Raw genomic sequence first — 19,240 nt, forward strand, 5'->3', positions numbered from 1 at the left:
TCTCGATCTCAATGGGGCTAACCTGGTTAAATTTAAATTTAAAATGATCATTCCCAAAGTGTTTAGCACCAAATAAAATCCTGGTTATGCGCCAAGTAACAGGGTTATTCCACAGGGTGCCGTTTTACTGCGATCACCCACATTCCAAAAGATCACAAAAACAGGATTAAATGGCTTAATCTGGTTCGGCTCCTACCTGGTTGGCTTATAAAATGTAGACCTGGCAAGATTTTAAATATTATAATATTATATAAGATTTCAAATATCTGGAGGTTACCACAAACTATCAACAATTTCCAGAATTGGGATGAAATTTTTAAACACTGTTGTGAAAGTGTCGTGACACGGACCCACAACAGGGGGCGTTAATGAACGGACAATGGATAAGCCAAAAGTAACAATTTAATGTTGTGAATCGCACAACGACATACAGACAATAACAATATGGTGGAATGTCAATTATACACCAGGTGACGTGTGGGCAGGCTCGACGATAGAAGACGCCTGGTGAGAGAAGAGCCGGATCCCACACAGCTTCCACCACCAACGGAGCTGAAGAACACTGGAGCCGCCAAGCTGTGCGCCCCAGGTGGCCGCTGTCTTCAGCAGTCAGACCCGGTACTGCTGGCAGAGAACAGAGACAGTCCTGATGAGTGTGAGTTCGCACACTCAGTAATCCCACAGTCTGTATACAGTTAGGAGGGAAAACCTCCACCTCCAATCACACACTCGTGCAGCTCCTGTGAAACCACTTATCTGGTTTGGGGTGTGAGGCGAAGTCGTCGCAGTCCACACCAAACACCAATACCGCAGATAAGGACACCGTCACAGGAAAACGGCTGCAAATGAGATCAGACTATTAGTCACAGTTAAGCTTAGCAGAGAAATTACCTGAATGGTAGCTGATTTCTCGGCGGGGAGGTGGAGTTGCAGTCCGGCCTTTATGGTGGTGGTGATGAGTAGTGGATGAGTGACAGCTGGTACGGATGATGAGTGACAGCTGTCACTCCCGGTCGCTCCGACGCCCTCTCGTGCTTGAAGCCCGCACTTCAAGCAGGGCGCCATCTTGTGGTGGTGGGCCAGCAGTACCTCCTCTTCAGCGGTCCACACAACAAAACACTTCAAAAACTGGTTTCCGAATCCAAATCTGGTGTCGATGATGGCTGGAAGTACTCTGCATACCAAGTTTGGTCATGATGAATAAATATGCATCAAGAAGTTGCTATGATGCTTCAGAACGCATCTCGATTTGCTATTCGGGATTAAAACGAAAGGAACAGCGCTCTGTGGAATAACTCCACAAAGCTGTGTGACATATGAAGACATACTATGTTTTGGACGTTGTAAAAATGTATTGATATGAACAATATTTTTTGTCCTGTATTCTATTACTAATGTCACAGTTAGCAAGCTAGGCTATGATGGGTACCCGGAGCTAGCTAACCAGTTCCCACAGTAACGGGTTGTTTTTCTTCTTTCGTTACAAATTGAAATATTTTCTGCTTGTAATAACTGAGGTCACTTCCTGTCTTTCTCTGAATGTTGTATACGTCTTTGAACGGTAGAAATGTGGCAGCAGCGGATGATTAGCATAAAATGTGGGTGTAGTCTCCTTGTTGTGATAAATATTGGATCATATATCTCATAAATGTTTGTCTTGGACATCAACTTCATCTTTGTTTGATGGACAGGTGAACTTGTAAAGAGCAAATAGCAAGCTGCAGTTAAGCTAACCAGTGTATGCAGCATTAGCCTAGCTTGTTACCTGAAACATTAGCAATAACCATTTTTATAACACTTGTAAGATATAGGTTTTATATAACACAGACTTACATGGGATGTTATTAACTGGTGTTGAAGATGAGGGAAGCTTTATTAACCACCCCACAAGAAATTTACAATAAATAAATAAACAAACCAGTCTGCGCTTTGCTTCCACTCGCTATCCCTTTTTTCCTTCTTTGTTATTTTTGTGAAGCTCTCCAGTTGTTCCACAGGGACTACTGTATTTTCCAGAGTATAAAGCTCCATTGTTTTACTATTATGGAATGTTAACAGCTCGTGGCCAAATGGATCTCCCCATCAGTTTCTGAAGGGGAACTCCAAGAATTTACAAGATAGGCTCTATATTCAGAAGTTGGATTGTGTGTGTGTGTGTGGGGGGGTCATCTTTTCACAAATTTTGTAGCACACACACCTCATCAGCAGTCAGTTTGTAATCACTCGGTGGGCACAGTCCCTGCTGATGGCTAGGAGGCTAAGGTAGGCAGCCGTGGTGATACGCGACTTTCTCTTGCTCTCAGCTAACAGCGCTAACAGCTAGCAGCGCACACATGTTCAGTCTAATTGTGCGTCTCATCACATAAATCGACAGTTCTGCGTCCCGACAATATTGCAACAGCCCATGCGCAGTTGCGCGGAGGTCTGGCCAGTCGACAGGAATGACATCACGTCAGAACACCGGTCAGGGTGCAGAGTAATACATCCAAAGGTGAAATGGTCTAATATTTTACCACCATTACCCCAATATTATTGTATATGGTCTGAAATCTCACACGATTAACCAATCAGATTAGCAGAAAAAAAATGTAATTGGATTAGAATATAAAATATCAATCAAATGGGCTTTTCAATATTAAGTTCATATGTCCGGATCAAACTTGGTCAGGTGATAGTGAGTGCCAGTCTGCACCTCACGTTCAAATATGAGAGTAATTGGGGCACGTTTGATTGAGATATAATGTAAAATATACATGTTAAATTTAAATGGCCCCAAAATCTGTAATCTGGATCAGATCTGGATCAAACTTTGTCAGACAATAAAGGATACCATCCTCTATAAAGTTTTCAAATATGAAAGAAATTCGATCTTTTATGACAGAGATATGCATCTTTGAAAATTCTTTCAATGTTAAAGAATAGGGATTTTTCCAATTTTCCAAGATTTTATTTCCTGATTTTGTCCTTTGATCTATGACCTTGAAAATTGAATCAGTTCTTGCCTATTAGGATGTGATTCTTCAGTAAAAATTTCATAACAATATATGAAACATTGTGGGTTACAGACTGTTTACAAACAGACAAACATACATACTGACTAACACATCTCACCAAACTTCATTTTGGCAACATAACAAACAGGTGTGAAAACATAAAACATGACCTCTGCCCAACTTCGGTTGGCGGAGGTAAACATTCTGGTGTGAAGTCAGGGTTTGTGTGGAGGTGAAGGCCCGGTGCAGCGAGCAGCGGCAGTTCAGTGTCATTTTTTTTATTTAACAGTGTGTTTGTTGCATTTTGAGGAAGAGAATTTTAAAAATGAAACAAACTCACTCTCTTGCTGATATCAGCACAGTTTCTCTGCAAGTGCAGCAAGTTCACATCCGTTCCCTGGTGTCACAGGAAGTCATCGTAAGAAATCAAATCGCATATTAAAAACAAACAAGACACCCTGAAAAACAAATAGTTTATTATAGAGTTTTCTTCAGACTGCAGTCGGAGCTGCGTGTCAATTTTTCTGAATGTGGAGGGAGAAGACAAATGAAGGGGAAGAGGTGGATGGAGTGAATGCACGATGGAGGTAGAGAGGCGTGTCGGGACTCTGCAGAAACACTGAGTCATTCCCAGTTCCAGCTGCTCCGTACAGGAGGCGGAATGCAGGAACGTCGCCCCATAAATGTTTCTGTGATCCCTTCCAGATGTGCGTTTAGTCGGCACACCGCGAACATCTTAATGAGACACAGAGCGGGCCGAGGTGGCGGCTCTGACTCCAGGGAAACTGAAAGGAATGCTGGGATGGGAATTCCGCTTCTGTCTGGATGTTATTTAAGAGCTACCGCATCCTGGCTTATTTTAAATTTGGCGCCATGTTTGGGAGTAAAGAATCATTGCTGTGGTTATTTTTAGATGACTATAAAGATGGTCTTTGTTTGTAGCCACACTGAAAGTTATTTTCACTCTTCGGTGGAGTGGATCAGGACATTTGGATTTGTTTGTAATTTATTTATTATTTAATGTACATTTAATTTCTGTTAGTAAACCTGTGTAACGTCACTACTCACACGCTTCTATACAACCTTTAGGTAAGTCTGACTGTTTAGAAAAAAAGTGCCACCACAGGGCGCTGCAGACAGTCTTGAAAGTTTGAGACAAGAAGTTCATCATTTTCTGCTGCTTATCCTGGTTCAGGTCGCGGGGGCAGCAGAGCGAGCAGCTCATCCCACACTTCCCTTTCCTCGGCCATGTCCTGTAACTCTTCCGAGGGGATCCCAAGGCTTCCCCAAGCCAGCTGGGAAATGTAATCCCCCCAGCATGTCCTGGGTCTTCCCCGGGGCCTCCTTCCAGTTGGACATACCTGGAAGACATTCCTAGGAAGACGGAAAGAAGTTGTAATAATGTTTTTACCTCAGCGGTGTAGATGGAGGTGATCAGTACAGCAAGATAAGATTAGATAAAAAAAAAACTAAATAAAAGATTTGGCCATTGTTAAAGGTCTTCTTCATCTACTTTTGCTTTTAGGTTGTGTCTTGCTTGAGTTTTAGCTACACTGCCCCCTGGACCATCTGGTGGTATTGCTCCTTTTCATCCATATTTATAAACGTGGTTCCTATGGGGATTGGCTTGTTTTCAGAAGCAGCCTCAAGTGGCCATGCAAGGAACTGCAAGATTTGGCACATATCTGTGCGCTCTAATGAGGCTCTGCTAGTTTTCCACAGAATCACCCTTTTTTTGTCTGTATCTTCAGTTCATGTGATAGTTTGATAAATTGTAAAATCTCATTTGGATCACAACTTCCTGAACATCGGATTAAGAGAAGCATCATTGTCTTGAATTCGCTGCAGGGAGAATCGTGAGCGTTTTGCCCTTGAGCAAGGCATTTGCTGCTGACAGCTGCGTCTCGGACACCTAAATAGTTTGTGTGGTTAATGAGTGATGTGAGGACGTCTGGGAGAGATGGCTGGAGGGCTGCACGCCGAAAACTCTCCTTAATGAGTCAGAGACACTTCATTAAACGGCCCGTGCCAGTAAACATCCAGAGCCTCCAGCGCCGAGCGCATGAGTGAGTCTGGACGTCTGAATCCACAGACTCGCCATGTGTCATCTGAGTCCGCAGATCCGCCATGTGTCCTCTGAGTCCGCAGACCCGCCACGTGTCCTCTGAGTCCACAGACCCGCCACGTGTCCTCTGAGTCCGCAGATCCGCCATGTGTCCTCTGAGTCCGCAGACCCGCCACGTGTCCTCTGAGTCCACAGACCCGCCACGTGTCCTCTGAGTCCGCAGACCCGCCACGTGTCCTCTGAGTCCGCAGATCCGCCATGTGTCCTCTGAGTCCGCAGATCCGCCATGTGTCCTCTGAGTCCACAGACCCGCCATGTGTCCTCTGAGTCCACAGACCCGCCATGTGTCCTCTGAGTCCACAGACCCGCCATGTGTCCTCTGAGTCCGCAGATCCGCCATGTGTCCTCTGAGTCCGCAGACCCACCATGATTCATCTGAGTGCGCAGACCCGCCATGTGTCGTCTGAGTGCGCAGACCCGCCATGTGTCGTCTCAGTCCGCAGACTCGCCATGTGTCATCTCAGTCCGCAGACCCACCATGATTCATCTGAGTGCGCAGACCCGCCATGTGTCGTCTGAGTGCGCAGACCCGCCATGTGTCGTCTCAGTCCGCAGACTCGCCATGTGTCATCTCAGTCCGCAGACCCGCCATGTGTCGTCTGAGTGCGCAGACCCGCCATGTGTCGTCTCAGTCCGCAGACCCGCCATGTGTCGTCTGAGTCCGCAGACCCGCCATGTGTCGTCTGAGTCCGCAGACCCGCCATGTGTCGTCTGAGTGCGCAGACCCGCCATGTGTCATCTCATTCCGCAGACTCAGAGGACTGTGTGTGTGTGTGTGTGTGTGTGTGTGTGTGTGTGTGTGTGTGTGTGTGTGTGTGTGTGTGTGTGTGTGTGTGTGTGTGTGTGTGTGTACAAAGCCTTTGGACGGGTTTGACTTTGGCTGCATTCTGATTCTAATTATGGCCACCAGGGGGCTGAGACTCTATTTGCAGTAACATCTTCATGCTTCATGGACCCCTTGTTAAGATCTCACAAAAGTTTACGTTTGAGCTCAGTGAGACAAGTAATTATCAGTATTGCCTGAGAAAATCCATCTTGTCTTCCAAGTGTTTACTTTTATTCAGAGGCTTTATGACATCATTCATCCCAGATGTCTGTAACACATGAACAGAGAAGCACAAACCTCCTGTGTGTCCTCATAAAAAGAGTCTTGTGTTGCCATTAATCTGCAGACAGCAGTTGGACCACAGTTTGATGAGGTTTGTCACGGTGTGGCAGTGCTGGATGTTTGCAGATTTCTGGAAAATCGGTTAAAAACTGCAGTGTTTTCTGCCGCAGCAACCTCACAATGTTTGATTTTGAATATGAAGGGAAGGACTGACATTTCTAAATTCCACACATTCTTACCCACAGCTTTGTCTGCTGAACACTAAATTGCAATGCTGTGGGGGGGCTGCACTTTCTCCTCATTTACTGCAGGGTCAGAGTTCAAGCGTAGTTACAAAACAGGAACTTTAAAGTGTTGACTTGGTTTTTGCTCCTCTCACAGCGACATCCCTCCTGCTGCTCTGATCATTTCCTCAAAAAACGAAAAATAAAAAAATGGTCTTTGGGTTGATGATCGCTTCAGTTTGAGCTTCTCATCACACCGACATCTGCAACATCTCACAGACGTCTGAGGGTTTATTCAGATCTCCACCTGCAGAGAAGCACTTCCACATATAGAAAAAAACTTCCACATATAGAAAAAAAACTTCCACACATAGAAAAAAAACTTCCACATATAGAAAAAAAACTTCCACATATAGAAAAAAACTTCCACATATAGAAAAAAACTTCCACACATACAAAAAAAAACTTCCACGTATAGAAAAAACTTCCACACATACAAAAAAAACTTCCACATATAGAAAAAAACTTCCACATATAGAAAAAAACTTCCACATATAGAAAAAAACTTCCACACATAGAAAAAAAACTTCCACATATAGAAAAAAAACTTCCACATATAGAAAAAAACTTCCACACATAGAAAAAAAACTTCCACACATACAAAAAAAAACTTCCACGTATAGAAAAAAACTTCCACACATAGAAAAAAACTTCCACATATAGAAAAAAACTTCCACATATAGAAAGAAACTTCCACACATACAAAAAAACTTCCACGTATAGAAAAAAACTTCCACATATAGAAAAAAGACTTACACATATAGGAAAAAAAAACTTACACATATAGAAAAAAGACTTCCACATATAGAAAAAAAACTTCCACATATAGAAAAAAGACTTACACATATAGAAAAAAAACTTACACATATTGAAAAAAACTTCCACATATAGAAAAAAAACTTACACATATAGAAAAAAGACTTACACATATAGAAAAAAGACTTACACATATAGAAAAAAAACTTACACATATAGAAAAAAACTTACACATATAGAAAAAAGACTTACACGTATAGAAAAGACTTACACATATAGAAAAAAGACTTACACATATTGAAAAAACTTCCACATATAGAAAAAAAACTTACACATATAGAAAAAAAACTTACACATATAGAAAATAAAATTCCACACATAAAAAAATTCCACACATAGAAAAAAAAAATTCCACACATAGAAAAAAAAAACTTCCACACATAGAAAAAGAACTTCCACATATAGAAAAAGAACTTCCACATATAAAAACAAAAAAGAACTTCCACATATAAAAACAAAAAACAACTTCCACACATAGAAAAAAAAACCCTTACACATATAGAAAAAAACTTCCACATACAGAAAAACTTGCACATATAGAAAAAAGACTTACACATATAGAAAAAAAACTTCCACATATAGAAAAAAACTTCCACATATAGAAAGAAAAAACAACTTCCACATATAGAAAACAACTTCCAGATATAGAAAAACAACTTCCAGATATAGAAAAAAAAACAACTTCCACATATAGAAAAACAACTTCCACATATAGAAAAACAACTTCCACATATAGAAAAAAACAACTTCCACATATAGAAAAACAACTTCCACATATAGAAAAAAACAACTTCCACATATAGAAAAAAAACAACTTCCACATATAGAAAAAAAACAACTTCCACATATAGAAAAAAAAACAACTTCCACGTATAGACAAAAAACTTCCACGTATAGAAAAAAAAACTTCCACATATAGAAAATAAAATTCCACATATAGAAAAAAAAATTCCACACATAGAAAAAAAAAACTTCCACACATAGAAAAAGAACTTCCACATATAGAAAAAGAACTTCCACATATAAAAACAAAAAACAACTTCCACATATAGAATAAAAACTTCCACATATAGAATAAAAACTTCCACACATAGAAAAAAAACCCTTACACATATAGAAAAAAACTTCCACATACAGAAAAACTTGCACATATAGAAAAAAGACTTACACATATAGAAAAAAAACTTACACATATAGAAAAAAACTTACACATATAGAAAAAAAACTTCCACATATAGAAAAAAACTTCCACGTATAGACAAAAAACTTCCACGTATAGAAAAAAAACTTCCACATATAGAAAATAAAATTCCACACATAGAAAAAAAAATTCCACACATAGAAAAAAAAAAACTTCCACATATAGAAAAAGAACTTCCACATATAGAAAAAGAACTTCCACATATAGAAAAAGAACTTCCACATATAGAAAAAGAACTTCCACATATAGAATAAAAACTTCCACATATAGAATAAAAACTTCCACACATAGAAAAAAAACCCTTACACATATAGAAAAAAACTTCCACATACAGAAAAACTTGCACATATAGAAAAAAAACTTACACATATAGAAAAAAACTTACACATATAGAAAAAGACTTACACATATAGAAAAAAAACTTCCACATATAGAAAAAAAACTTCCACATATAGAAAAAAACTTCCAGATATAGAAAGAAAAAACAACTTCCACATATAGAAAACAACTTCCAGATATAGAAAAAAAACAACTTCCAGATATAGAAAAAAAAACAACTTCCAGATATAGAAAAAAAAACAACTTCCACATATAGAAAAAAAACAACTTCCACATATAGAAAAAAAACAACTTCCACATATAGAAAAAAAACAACTTCCACATATAGAAAAACAACTTCAACATATAGAAAAAAACAACTTCCACATATAGAAATTAACAACTTCCACATATAGAAAAAAACAACTTCCACATATAGAAAAAAAAAACTTCCACATATAGAAAAAAAAAACTTCCACACATAGAAAAAAAACTTCAACATATAGAAAAAAACAACTTCCACATATAGAAAAAAAACTTCAACATATAGAAAAAAACAACTTCCACATATAGAAAAAAAACTTCCACACATGTAAAAATTTCCACATATAGAAAAAAAACAACTTCCACATCTAGAAAACAACTTCCACATCTAGAAAACAACTTCCACATATAGAAAAAAAACTTCCACATATAGAAAAAAAACTTCCACACATGTAAAAACTTCCACATGTAGAAAAAAAACAACTTCCACATATAGAAAAAAAACAACTTCCACATATAGAAAAAAAACTTCCACATATAGAAAAAAACTTCCATATATAGAAAAAAAAAACAAATTCCACATATAGAAAAAACTTCCACATATAGAAAAAAAACTTCCATGTTGTGTGTTGGGGGTGTGGCTGGACATTTTGGTGTTCTTTTCTTTTCTTTGCTCTCCAGGTGGCATGAGAACTGATTTGTCTGTGGAGAAGGTGCTGGCTGAAGAGTCCTTCACCCTCATCAACATCATGTGCAGCACCTGTGAATGGTGCTCACGTGCAGCCTTAAAGACTTTCAGCTGAAGCAGATAATTTGATGGCGTTCTGCATTTAAGTCATGTGTGATTCAAGCAGAACTGCCGGGAACTCGACCTTGTGATGTTTGTTTGTGAGACGCTGAGGACCGCGCCTGGGTTTGACACATCGAGCCCGTGAAGGAGGAAGGGTGAGGGACACATGCTGTCAGCACACATCAGAGGTGATTAAGTATTTGACTAATTGTTGATAGTAACTTGGTATTTTGTTACGCAGTATATTTGAATTGTGATGAGAATGGTGCAGCTTGCTTCTCACTGCTGTGGCGTGCGGACAAGTGATCCTCCACCTGTTGTGAGAAGCTGCTCATTTGCATAAAGCTTAAAATACAGACCTGAATGTGTTGCTAATAGTGTGTGTCTTTTGAAGGATATTAGTTGTAACTGCTGACTTACCTCATCTCTTCTATCCTTCGCAGAGAGTCGGTTTGTCGTGTCCACCTGGGGGGTGTTTGGCGGTAGTGGTGAGTCCAGGAGCGCTGGGCTTCGATCCTTTTGGGCACTGGAGAGCGTGCCAGCCTTCACTCCACCAGAAGGACGCTATTTTCGTTTTTACACTTTATTATGCACCAGCGGGTGAAATAAAGAAATTGTTTTTGTTATTGGAACCGCTTTCTGGTTATTTTTAGCGCTGGGTTCCGTCTGACGCAGGTCCGCTCCTCAACCCGCGTCGACACATAACATTCCACATATAAAAAAACAACTTCCACATATAGAAAAAAAACAACTTCCACATATAGAAAAAAAAACAACTTCCACATATAGAAAAGAAAACAAACTTCCACATATAGAAAAAAAAACAACTTCAACATATAGAAAAAAAACCAACTTCCACATATAGAAAACAACTTCCACATATAGAAAAAAAACTTCCACACATGTAAAAACTTCCACATATAGAAAAAAAAAACTTCCACACATGTAAAAACTTCCACATATAGAAAAAAACTTCCACACATGTAAAAATTTCCACATATAGAAAAAAAAACTTCAACATATAGAAAAAAACAACTTCCACATATAGAAAACAACTTCCACATATAGAAAACAACTTCCACATATAGAAAAACAACTTCCACATATAGAAAACAACTTCCACATATAGAAAAAAACAACTTCCACATATAAAAAAAACTTCCACATATAGAAAAAAACAACTTCCACATATAGAAAAAAAACTTCCACATATAGGAAAAAAAACAACTTCCACATATAGAAAAAAAACAACTTCCACATATAGAAACCAACTTCCACATCTAGAAAACAACTTCCACATATAGAAAAAAAACAACTTCCACATATAGAAACCAACTTCCACATATAGAATAAAAACAACTTCCACACATGTAAAAACTTCCACATATAGAAAAAAACAACTTCCATATATAGAAAAAAAACTTCCACATATAGAAAAAAACAACTTCCATATATAGAAAAAAAACTTCCACATATAGAAAAAAAACAACTTCCACATATAGAAAAAAAACAACTTCCACATATAGAACTCTCAGAGGGGCGTCGGCTGGTAAAGGATGACACAATGCTGCGGTGGTGGGAGGTTCTCACAGACAGCATGAAGCCTCTCGGGGCGCTCGCTGGGATCCACAGTGCCCCCCCCATGCTTTGTGCTGACATGTCTTGGACCGCCCTCCTCCTCTCTGTATTCACGGGAATGCTTGCTTTCTCCAAACGAACAACTGCAATCAAAAATGGCTGCACTTCTTCAAAAATCCTCCAAAGGCTGCAGTTTCCAGAAGAGTCACATGTCCTGAGTGAACAATTTCAACTTAGAAGAATCTGTGAGTGGGTGGAGGGGTTAGTCCACACCAGCCAGCCTGTGTAGGTACTACAGGGGCGGATCTAGCTTCAGGTGAAGGGGCAAAGGGGTACACGGCCTTACTGCAGGGGTTCGAGGCCAAAACACCGGAAATCTTTTAATTCTGCATGCAGCAGTGTTCATCCATCAGCCCACTCAAAAATACAAGAAAGACATATTAAATGTCTTTCTTGTATTTTTATAGTGGGAAATAAAACCAGAATTAAACTCAGAACTCCTTTTGAAACCTTTGAACCCGTTGTGAACCTTTGTTGTTGAACATGGAGTTGAACTGATTTGAGTCTTTATGCATGCTCTGCTGCCACCTGCTGGACACTTCAGGAATGTGCGTCCATATCAGATTATGAGGTAAAGGCAGCAGTCAGTGCACATTTTGCACAAAGGGGCTGCTGATGGTTGAGTTCAGGTCAGAGGTCAGTCGACTCCAATTGGATGGTGGATTACAAAATCACAAAATCTTGTAATATTTTTGGAAATATCTTTCATGTATTTTTCGGGACTGTGGCTACATCAGGAGCCAGAAACACTTGATTGATGGATCATAAAGTATAGGATGGTGTTTTATTTTATTTATTTATTTGCTTTCATTTCCATTATAAGAGGAGACGTGGCTGTAATTTGGCAGAAATGTGCGTCTTTGGATTATAAATGTTGTGCTCAATGAGCTCTTGTAGTGTTGTTTGTTTACTGCAGAAATGAGAAGATGGTGGTCATTTATTTATCTTTTTTATAATCCTGCAAGCAAAAAAAAAATAAAAAAAAATCAATAAATAAAAATGCACATGAAGCGAAACCTCCTGACTGGTTTTCATTTCAGGGATAATTATCAAATATTTTCATCTGTATTTTCGGGCATTTAATCGTGATTCTTCTCCTCCTGCAGGTACGACTATGTGGAGGTTTACAACGGCGGTGACGAACTTTCACCCATGTTGGGGAAGTTTTGTGGGAAGATCGCACCGTCGCCGATCATCTCCAGCGGCGGTCAGCTGCTCATCAAATTCGTGTCAGACTACGAGACCCACGGAGCTGGATTCTCTGTCCGCTACGAGGTCTTCAAGACAGGTAGGCAGCGTCCCCTGGTTCCAGCTCCAGCAGATGGACTTGTTGGACTTTGAGCCTGATCCAGGAGAACAATGGAACAATAGATGCAGCTCCTCGTGGATTGCATCCAAATGAAAATGAAATGGCTTTGACATGTTTCCATGACGACCCACAGCTTTTTGGTTGATACTTTTTTGCTCTTGATGGAAAAATTAACCACATTAAACACTTTTAACCAGCTTACATATTTCAGTTCCAGTGCTGTAATTTTAATAGAATAAAATATTCTTGTTTTTTTCTTTTTGTAAAACTAAAATGCAGATACTTGACATAGTATTGCTTTTTAATTGTTTCTTTATGTTTATATCTTCTTCTTTTTGTTTCGTGTTAAAGACACAGAGATCCATTGTTAGTTTGCACAGTGGAGTTCCGCTCTGTCAACCAGGTGTGTCAAACTGGCTGCCCAGAGGCCGGAAAAGGCCCATCAGATTCTTGATAACCATGTTGTTTGGGCAACAGACAGCAGAGGGCACTGTTAACTTGAACTTGGGCGGTGCTAACCAGCATACTATCTATGTTCATTATGGAGTCATTCATACCACTAAATCAGAAATATTTTGATCAATATAAGCTTTAGGTTATCCATCTAGGCTTCTTGGTTGGTGAGCAATGCAATATATATATATATATATGTATGTGTGTGTGTGTGTGTGTGTGTGTTTTTGGACCATGTTTTCCTTGACATTTGACCAAACTACTTCAAAATCTAATCACCGTTAGATATCTGTCCAAGTAATATTCCAATCATGTTTGATCCATCTTGGCTTCTTGGTTGCTGAGATATCATAAAATAAATGTTTTTCTGTCCCTGTTTTCCTTGAACTTAACATTTGACCGTTGACTATTCTATTCCAAAATGTAATCACCTTTAGATATCTGTCCAAGCAATGTTCCCAGTGACTTTGAAGGAAATCCGTCCTGCTGTTTTGGAGTTATCTTGTCCAAAGACACACACATGCCACTGAAAACATTATCATGCTTTTGCAGGGAAACAAATATGTAAACCTCCATTATTTTTTTTTTATGCAGATTTTGACACTTCCATATCGGCTTCATTTTTTTAACACTGGCGGCTGCTGCTTGCTCAGAAGTTGGAATTGTGTAGATCTTAGATCTTCCAAGTTATCACCACATGATTGCAGCTGACTGATGGTGATCGGGAGGAGGAGGAGGAGCCAGGCAGGATGTTGTCCTAGCAACCCAAGCTAACCTTTAAGACACTGAACTTGCAGATAGGGCCCATACAACCTCAAAGACTCAGCGTGTCACTGGAGGATGCGTGAGCCTAATTGGGGCAGGATAGAACGCTACAAACACAGTGTGGCAGTGAAGGAGCCTTGTCCTTATGTCCTACATTTTTATCCGCTTGTCCCTCAGGTCTAATTTTGTCGATGTCATGTGGAAAACCTTTTGTGACCACTTGAATCTGCACCAGTGGGGACGGGAAGATAAATCGGGTATAAAGGGAACACACGTTTATCGAAGATTTCTCTTCTTTTTTTGTTGGCGCCCTTGAGAGCAGAATCCACTCCACATATCCAGGAATAACCCGGGTCCAAATCCCTGGTGTTCTTCTGCTGAATGGTGCCGTGTTGCCATGTGAAAAATGGATCTGCGCATTGTGTTTAGTTGTTAAATGAGAAGAAGGAGGTCGTACTGTGAGAAGTGTTGAGTCCTGATGCAGACTGGAGCTGTCGGGCTTCTCAGATCCAAACATTAAAGCGCTGGAACCAACTTTAATTTCTGAGTGCAAAGTGGAGCCGTGACTGATGAGTGACAGGATGTTGTTAAAGTTGGTGTCATAAATCTTTAGAAGGGGGTCAGCAGAAGAAGGAGCACTGGCTTTGGAGGTCTTTTTTTTTATTTTTTTATTTTAATAATTGATCTTCTCTGTAGATAAAATGCTGCAGATGGAGTTCACCTTCCACACGTGCTGCTGTAGGTCCACCGTGTTTCTGTTTGTTGAACACCTTTGGGTTTTTTTTTTTTGTTTTTTTTGAGATGGAGGGAAGTCCTCAGGAGGTCCTCATGGAGTCAGGAGCTGTCTTGACAGAGATGTTTGGTGATGCTGGTATCTGCAGAGGAACCGAGGTCTTTGGGTCAAGGTGCTTCCTGTGTGGTCAGGAGACTTGGAGGTTAATCTGTGACTGAAGGTGATGACAGGATGTTTTTAGTACTTCAGAGGATCTTGGGCAGGGGCGGATCTAGCTTCTGGTGGGGGGAGGGGGCGGACCTGCAGTCTAAAACAATCTTGGAAGCTAACTGCTCAAAATCTTCAGCAGCAGCAGAATCTGTCAGTCAACTTTGTTTTTTGTTTTTTTTATGCAAAGCCTTTCCTGTAATTTCATCAGCTCCACCCACCCCGTGGAGCCGTCACTACTGGAATGACTTTGGTCAAACGAGAGGTTCCTTAGTGAGGGTGCGTCTCTGGGTGTGGTCCAGTGTGCAGGCTCCTCTCTGTGGAGGCAAACGCCCACGCTCCGCCTGGCTGGGTAGAGGCGGGGATGAACCAGTTGTCCGCCTGGGCGGATCCAGGATGGTTCAGTGGGACGGTGGAAGTGGTGATGCTCAGAATGACACCTGCTTTATCAAGGCGACGCCCACCGGGCAATGATGTCACATCTGTGTTTGTCAGAATTCAGCATGACGTTTCTCTGTTGTTCTCGTGTGTGTGTGTGTGTGTGTGTATCAGCTGCTTTGTCGGCTGGACTCTTGTCCAGTTTGTCCACCAACTCTCTCCAAAACTTGTCCTCACATTTTGACGTATTTGGAACCGTGACCTCGTTTGTAGCGGTAACGAGCAGCTAAGGGTTGTTTGCAGTGTGGATCATAACTCCGCCTCCTCGTGCAGGATTGGAGAAATGGGTCAAAACAAACATTAAAGGGAGCGTCCGATCATTTCTTAAGTAGGAGTTTATTTTACATCATTCTAATTATGTGCATGATTTCAATAAAGTTTTGAGGCACAAGGGGGCGACAGAGCCATGATTTGATAGCTGTGATTGACATTAATCATCACTTCTGTGACTATGGTTGAAAAAATGTTTGGTGATTGATGAGTTTGCAGTTGAATTTTTATCTCTGCCACTGAGTGAATGTTTTCACCTCTGTCTGTTTGTCTCTTAAGCCCTGGTCACATGGCACTAACAAAGGACACAAAAGCCAAAACAAAACAAGAAATCTGGATTTACGTTGACTTTCAGATACATCGTTTAACCGTCGTCCAGCTTCGATCCTGTAGCTGGCACTTTGTCAGAATTTTCAAACTTGAGAAATGTGAACGAATCCCAACAACAACCTCAATTCGTCTGTATTGCGTTTTGCTTTTTATCTTGACGGTTCCTTGTCACTTGCATACTTCCTGTAGTGTCAGTGTTCCGTTTGACTGTCATCCAACTTCGTCCAACCTCCCAAGTCCAACGTCTTGCACGAATGTTGACGATATCTGAACAGATCAATAACTAAAGATCAGACGAGCTGCACATGACTCCTCCATGTGGGGGATGAAAAGCAACATTTTCATACAGGAACAATAGCGGCAAGAACATTTTATCAGCTGCTTTAACTGTTTACGCACGTTGCAGCCGTGAAGACAAATCTGTTGTCAAGACAACCAGATCTCCTGTCTGCATGTGCTGCGGACAGCACAGGCTGGCTGCAGAAATGGTCACAGGCTGGCTGCAGAAATGGTCACAGGCTGGCTGCAGAAATGGTCACAGGCTGGCTGCAGAAATGGTCACAAGCTGGCTGCGCTCGGTCTCATACCCGATGTCAAGTCATGTTTCATTTTGATTTTGTTTAAAACGTCAAGGTTGACGTTCACTTCATTTTTCTTTTGTTAGTTTCGGTTTTGTTTTGTTCTTTTATGCGCTCTGGACTTGTAGGCTTTTCAGTGATGGGAGACATGCAGGCTCATTCATCCACTTTTTCTCTGCGATTTGTGACTTTGTGACTTTTTTCCTTCGTTTCGCTATCATTGTGTGCCGTGTGACCGGGCCCTTAGCAGGATAACTCAAAAACTAATGAACAGATTTCAGTGATGTTTGGTGAGCAGATGGGTGACGTTCTGGGAAATAAGCAGTTTGATTTTGGAGGTGATCTGGACTATATTGGCACATAGCTTGTTGATGAAATTTGGTGTATGGATAATGTACTAAAAAATTGGATTCTTATTTTGGATCCAGAACATATTTTGGATCAAGAGGAAGTTTTAGGCATTCAGGAACATGTGGCCTTGGCAGAGGTATGCCCTGTTTGAGTGCCTTCTAGTTGATTCTCTGAGGGCAGGTGATGGTCTGTTGGTTAAAGCTGTGGGCTTGTGAGTAGAGGATCCTTGGTTTAAATCACAGTCAGGCCAGAAAGTGACTATAAGGGCCCTTGGGTAAGGTCCTTAATTCTCAAGATGCTCCTGGTGTGCAGTTGTGCACTTTGCATGGCAGAACTGTGTGTGTGTGTGTGTGTGTGTGTGTGTGTGTGTGTGTGTGTGTGTGTGTGTGTGTGTGTGTGTGTGTGTGTGTGTGTGTGTGTGTGTGTGTGTGTGTGTGTGTGTGTGTGTGTGTGTGTGTGTGGCATCACTGGAAAGTGCTGTATAAACACAATCCATTTACCATTTTAGATATAAGCATCAGATGTATGTATGTGGGTATGTCCACTATGCCTGGCCTGTTGCTAAGCAACAGTAACTGGGTGCACCAAGGCGTTGTCACTCATAATTGTGTACAAAATAACTCTGAAATGAGTGAGCCGATTTTCATCAATTTTGCTGGGAATATTCTTTGAGGGAGTGTCTCCAGATGATTAAATTTTTGTCAAAAATATAGTTTGCAAAAGACATTTTCTAATATATCTCCAGTAGCACCAGTAGAACTAGAGAGGTGACTCAAAGTTTATATTGATCAGCTCATCACTTGCCTTCACGACATGCTGTAACCAGTGACGTAAAGTCACGGAAACATGATGAAATGATGTCACTTTATTCTGAAAATGCTACTTCCTGTATATTTGCAGCCAGTAGGTTCGGACCCATCCTTTTGAAAATGGCAGCCACACTGTCACAACACAGCCTTTATGATGTAAGGAGCCTCTGCTTGTAGAATCAAAGCGATGGTGTGTCTGAGTCTTCGTCTGTGTGTCTGCTGTCCTTTGTGTGCAGCCGACAGGTGTGTGGGACCTCAGGCTCATTTAGCTAATAGGCTGTTTGTCCTTGGAGGTACCAGTGCTGACCTGCAGACGAGATGACTGTTCTGGCACATGAGACAGGCTCCAAAACTAGGACAGCTTGTGTATGTGTGTGTGTGTGTGCGTGTGTGTGTGTGCTGGCCTGGATTCGAGTCCCTCACCCTCCATCTAGTTAAAAACAGCAGCCTTTACTCACTCAGGCTATCCCCCTGCCGTGTCGCTGCCTTCCTTCTCGGCACATTTAAAATCCATTAAAGCCGCTGCAGCGCAGCCAAACTTCCTCCTCGGTGCTGCTGCTGCTCCCACGTCACCCGGCCGCCGTCTCCGTTTGGAGTAACGAGCTTCAGCAGCTTCACACATGGCTGACTGGAGGAGACGGTTGCCATGCTGCTGGACAGTGGCATATAAATGAGAGGTCGCATCAGTATTTAATATAAAACAACCAATCCTGCACTTATAATTATTATTATTAGGGGATTTTTGTTATTTGTATTGATTTTTTTCATTTCTTAAATATTTTTATTGCTGTATTCATTTATTTATTATCATTACCACTGATTGACTGCACTGTGATTAATGGATATTTATAAAACTATAAAAGCGACCTGCATCTGTCAGGACAAATGGACGACACGTGTTGTTTAAAGGGGAAGTTGGAGCGTTTTCGGGTTGTGCAGCAGTGTTTTCTATATGAGGGACCCAAGACAGTCATTTTATTGTGAAGTTTGCACTGACGAATGAGTTTTTGCACTTTGAGAGATTCTCTGTGCTGGTAGCCGCGGGGAGCGTTGATAGCAAATGAAAATATTGTAAATGAGTGAGTGAGTCCGTCCCAGCCAGCTTGTGTTAACAATAACTCAAAAACAATACATTCTGTCCTCATATAATCCCCAAATTAAAGGAACACTTAATGAAATAACTGTTTTGACTTTGTAATACCCCACTGATGTGTCGCCACCTGCTGGATGGTTAGTGGATGCTGGATAGTGATCCCATGTCATGTGCTCATTGCTGCTGTCCGTCACACGAGCATTTAAGCTGTGGGAGGTGATGGTCTAGTGGTTAAGCATTGGACTTGAGACCAGAGGATCCCCGGTTCAAATCCCAGCCTGACTGAAAAATCACTAAGGGCCCTTGGGGAAGGCAAAATTCACCCCCTAGTTGCTCCCGGTGTGTAGTGAGCGCCTTGTGTGGCAGC

The 19,240-nt window shown here is 41.0% G+C and overlaps 1 protein-coding gene across 1 annotated transcript in view; it reads left to right on the forward strand.

Moving 5' to 3' along the window:
- Window positions 1–19,240, forward strand: part of LOC117522651 (neuropilin-1a-like) — a 165,706-nt gene that overhangs the window by 39,335 nt on the left and 107,131 nt on the right. Inside the window, exon 3 of the mRNA XM_034184103.1 lies at window positions 12,644–12,825. Within this exon, the coding sequence (XP_034039994.1) occupies window positions 12,644–12,825 (182 nt within the window). The remainder of the gene's footprint in view (window positions 1–12,643; window positions 12,826–19,240) is intronic.

The sequence above is a fragment of the Thalassophryne amazonica genome, chromosome 12 (assembly GCF_902500255.1).
Source record: "Thalassophryne amazonica chromosome 12, fThaAma1.1, whole genome shotgun sequence".
In the NCBI taxonomy this organism is placed as follows: Eukaryota; Metazoa; Chordata; class Actinopteri; order Batrachoidiformes; family Batrachoididae; genus Thalassophryne; species Thalassophryne amazonica.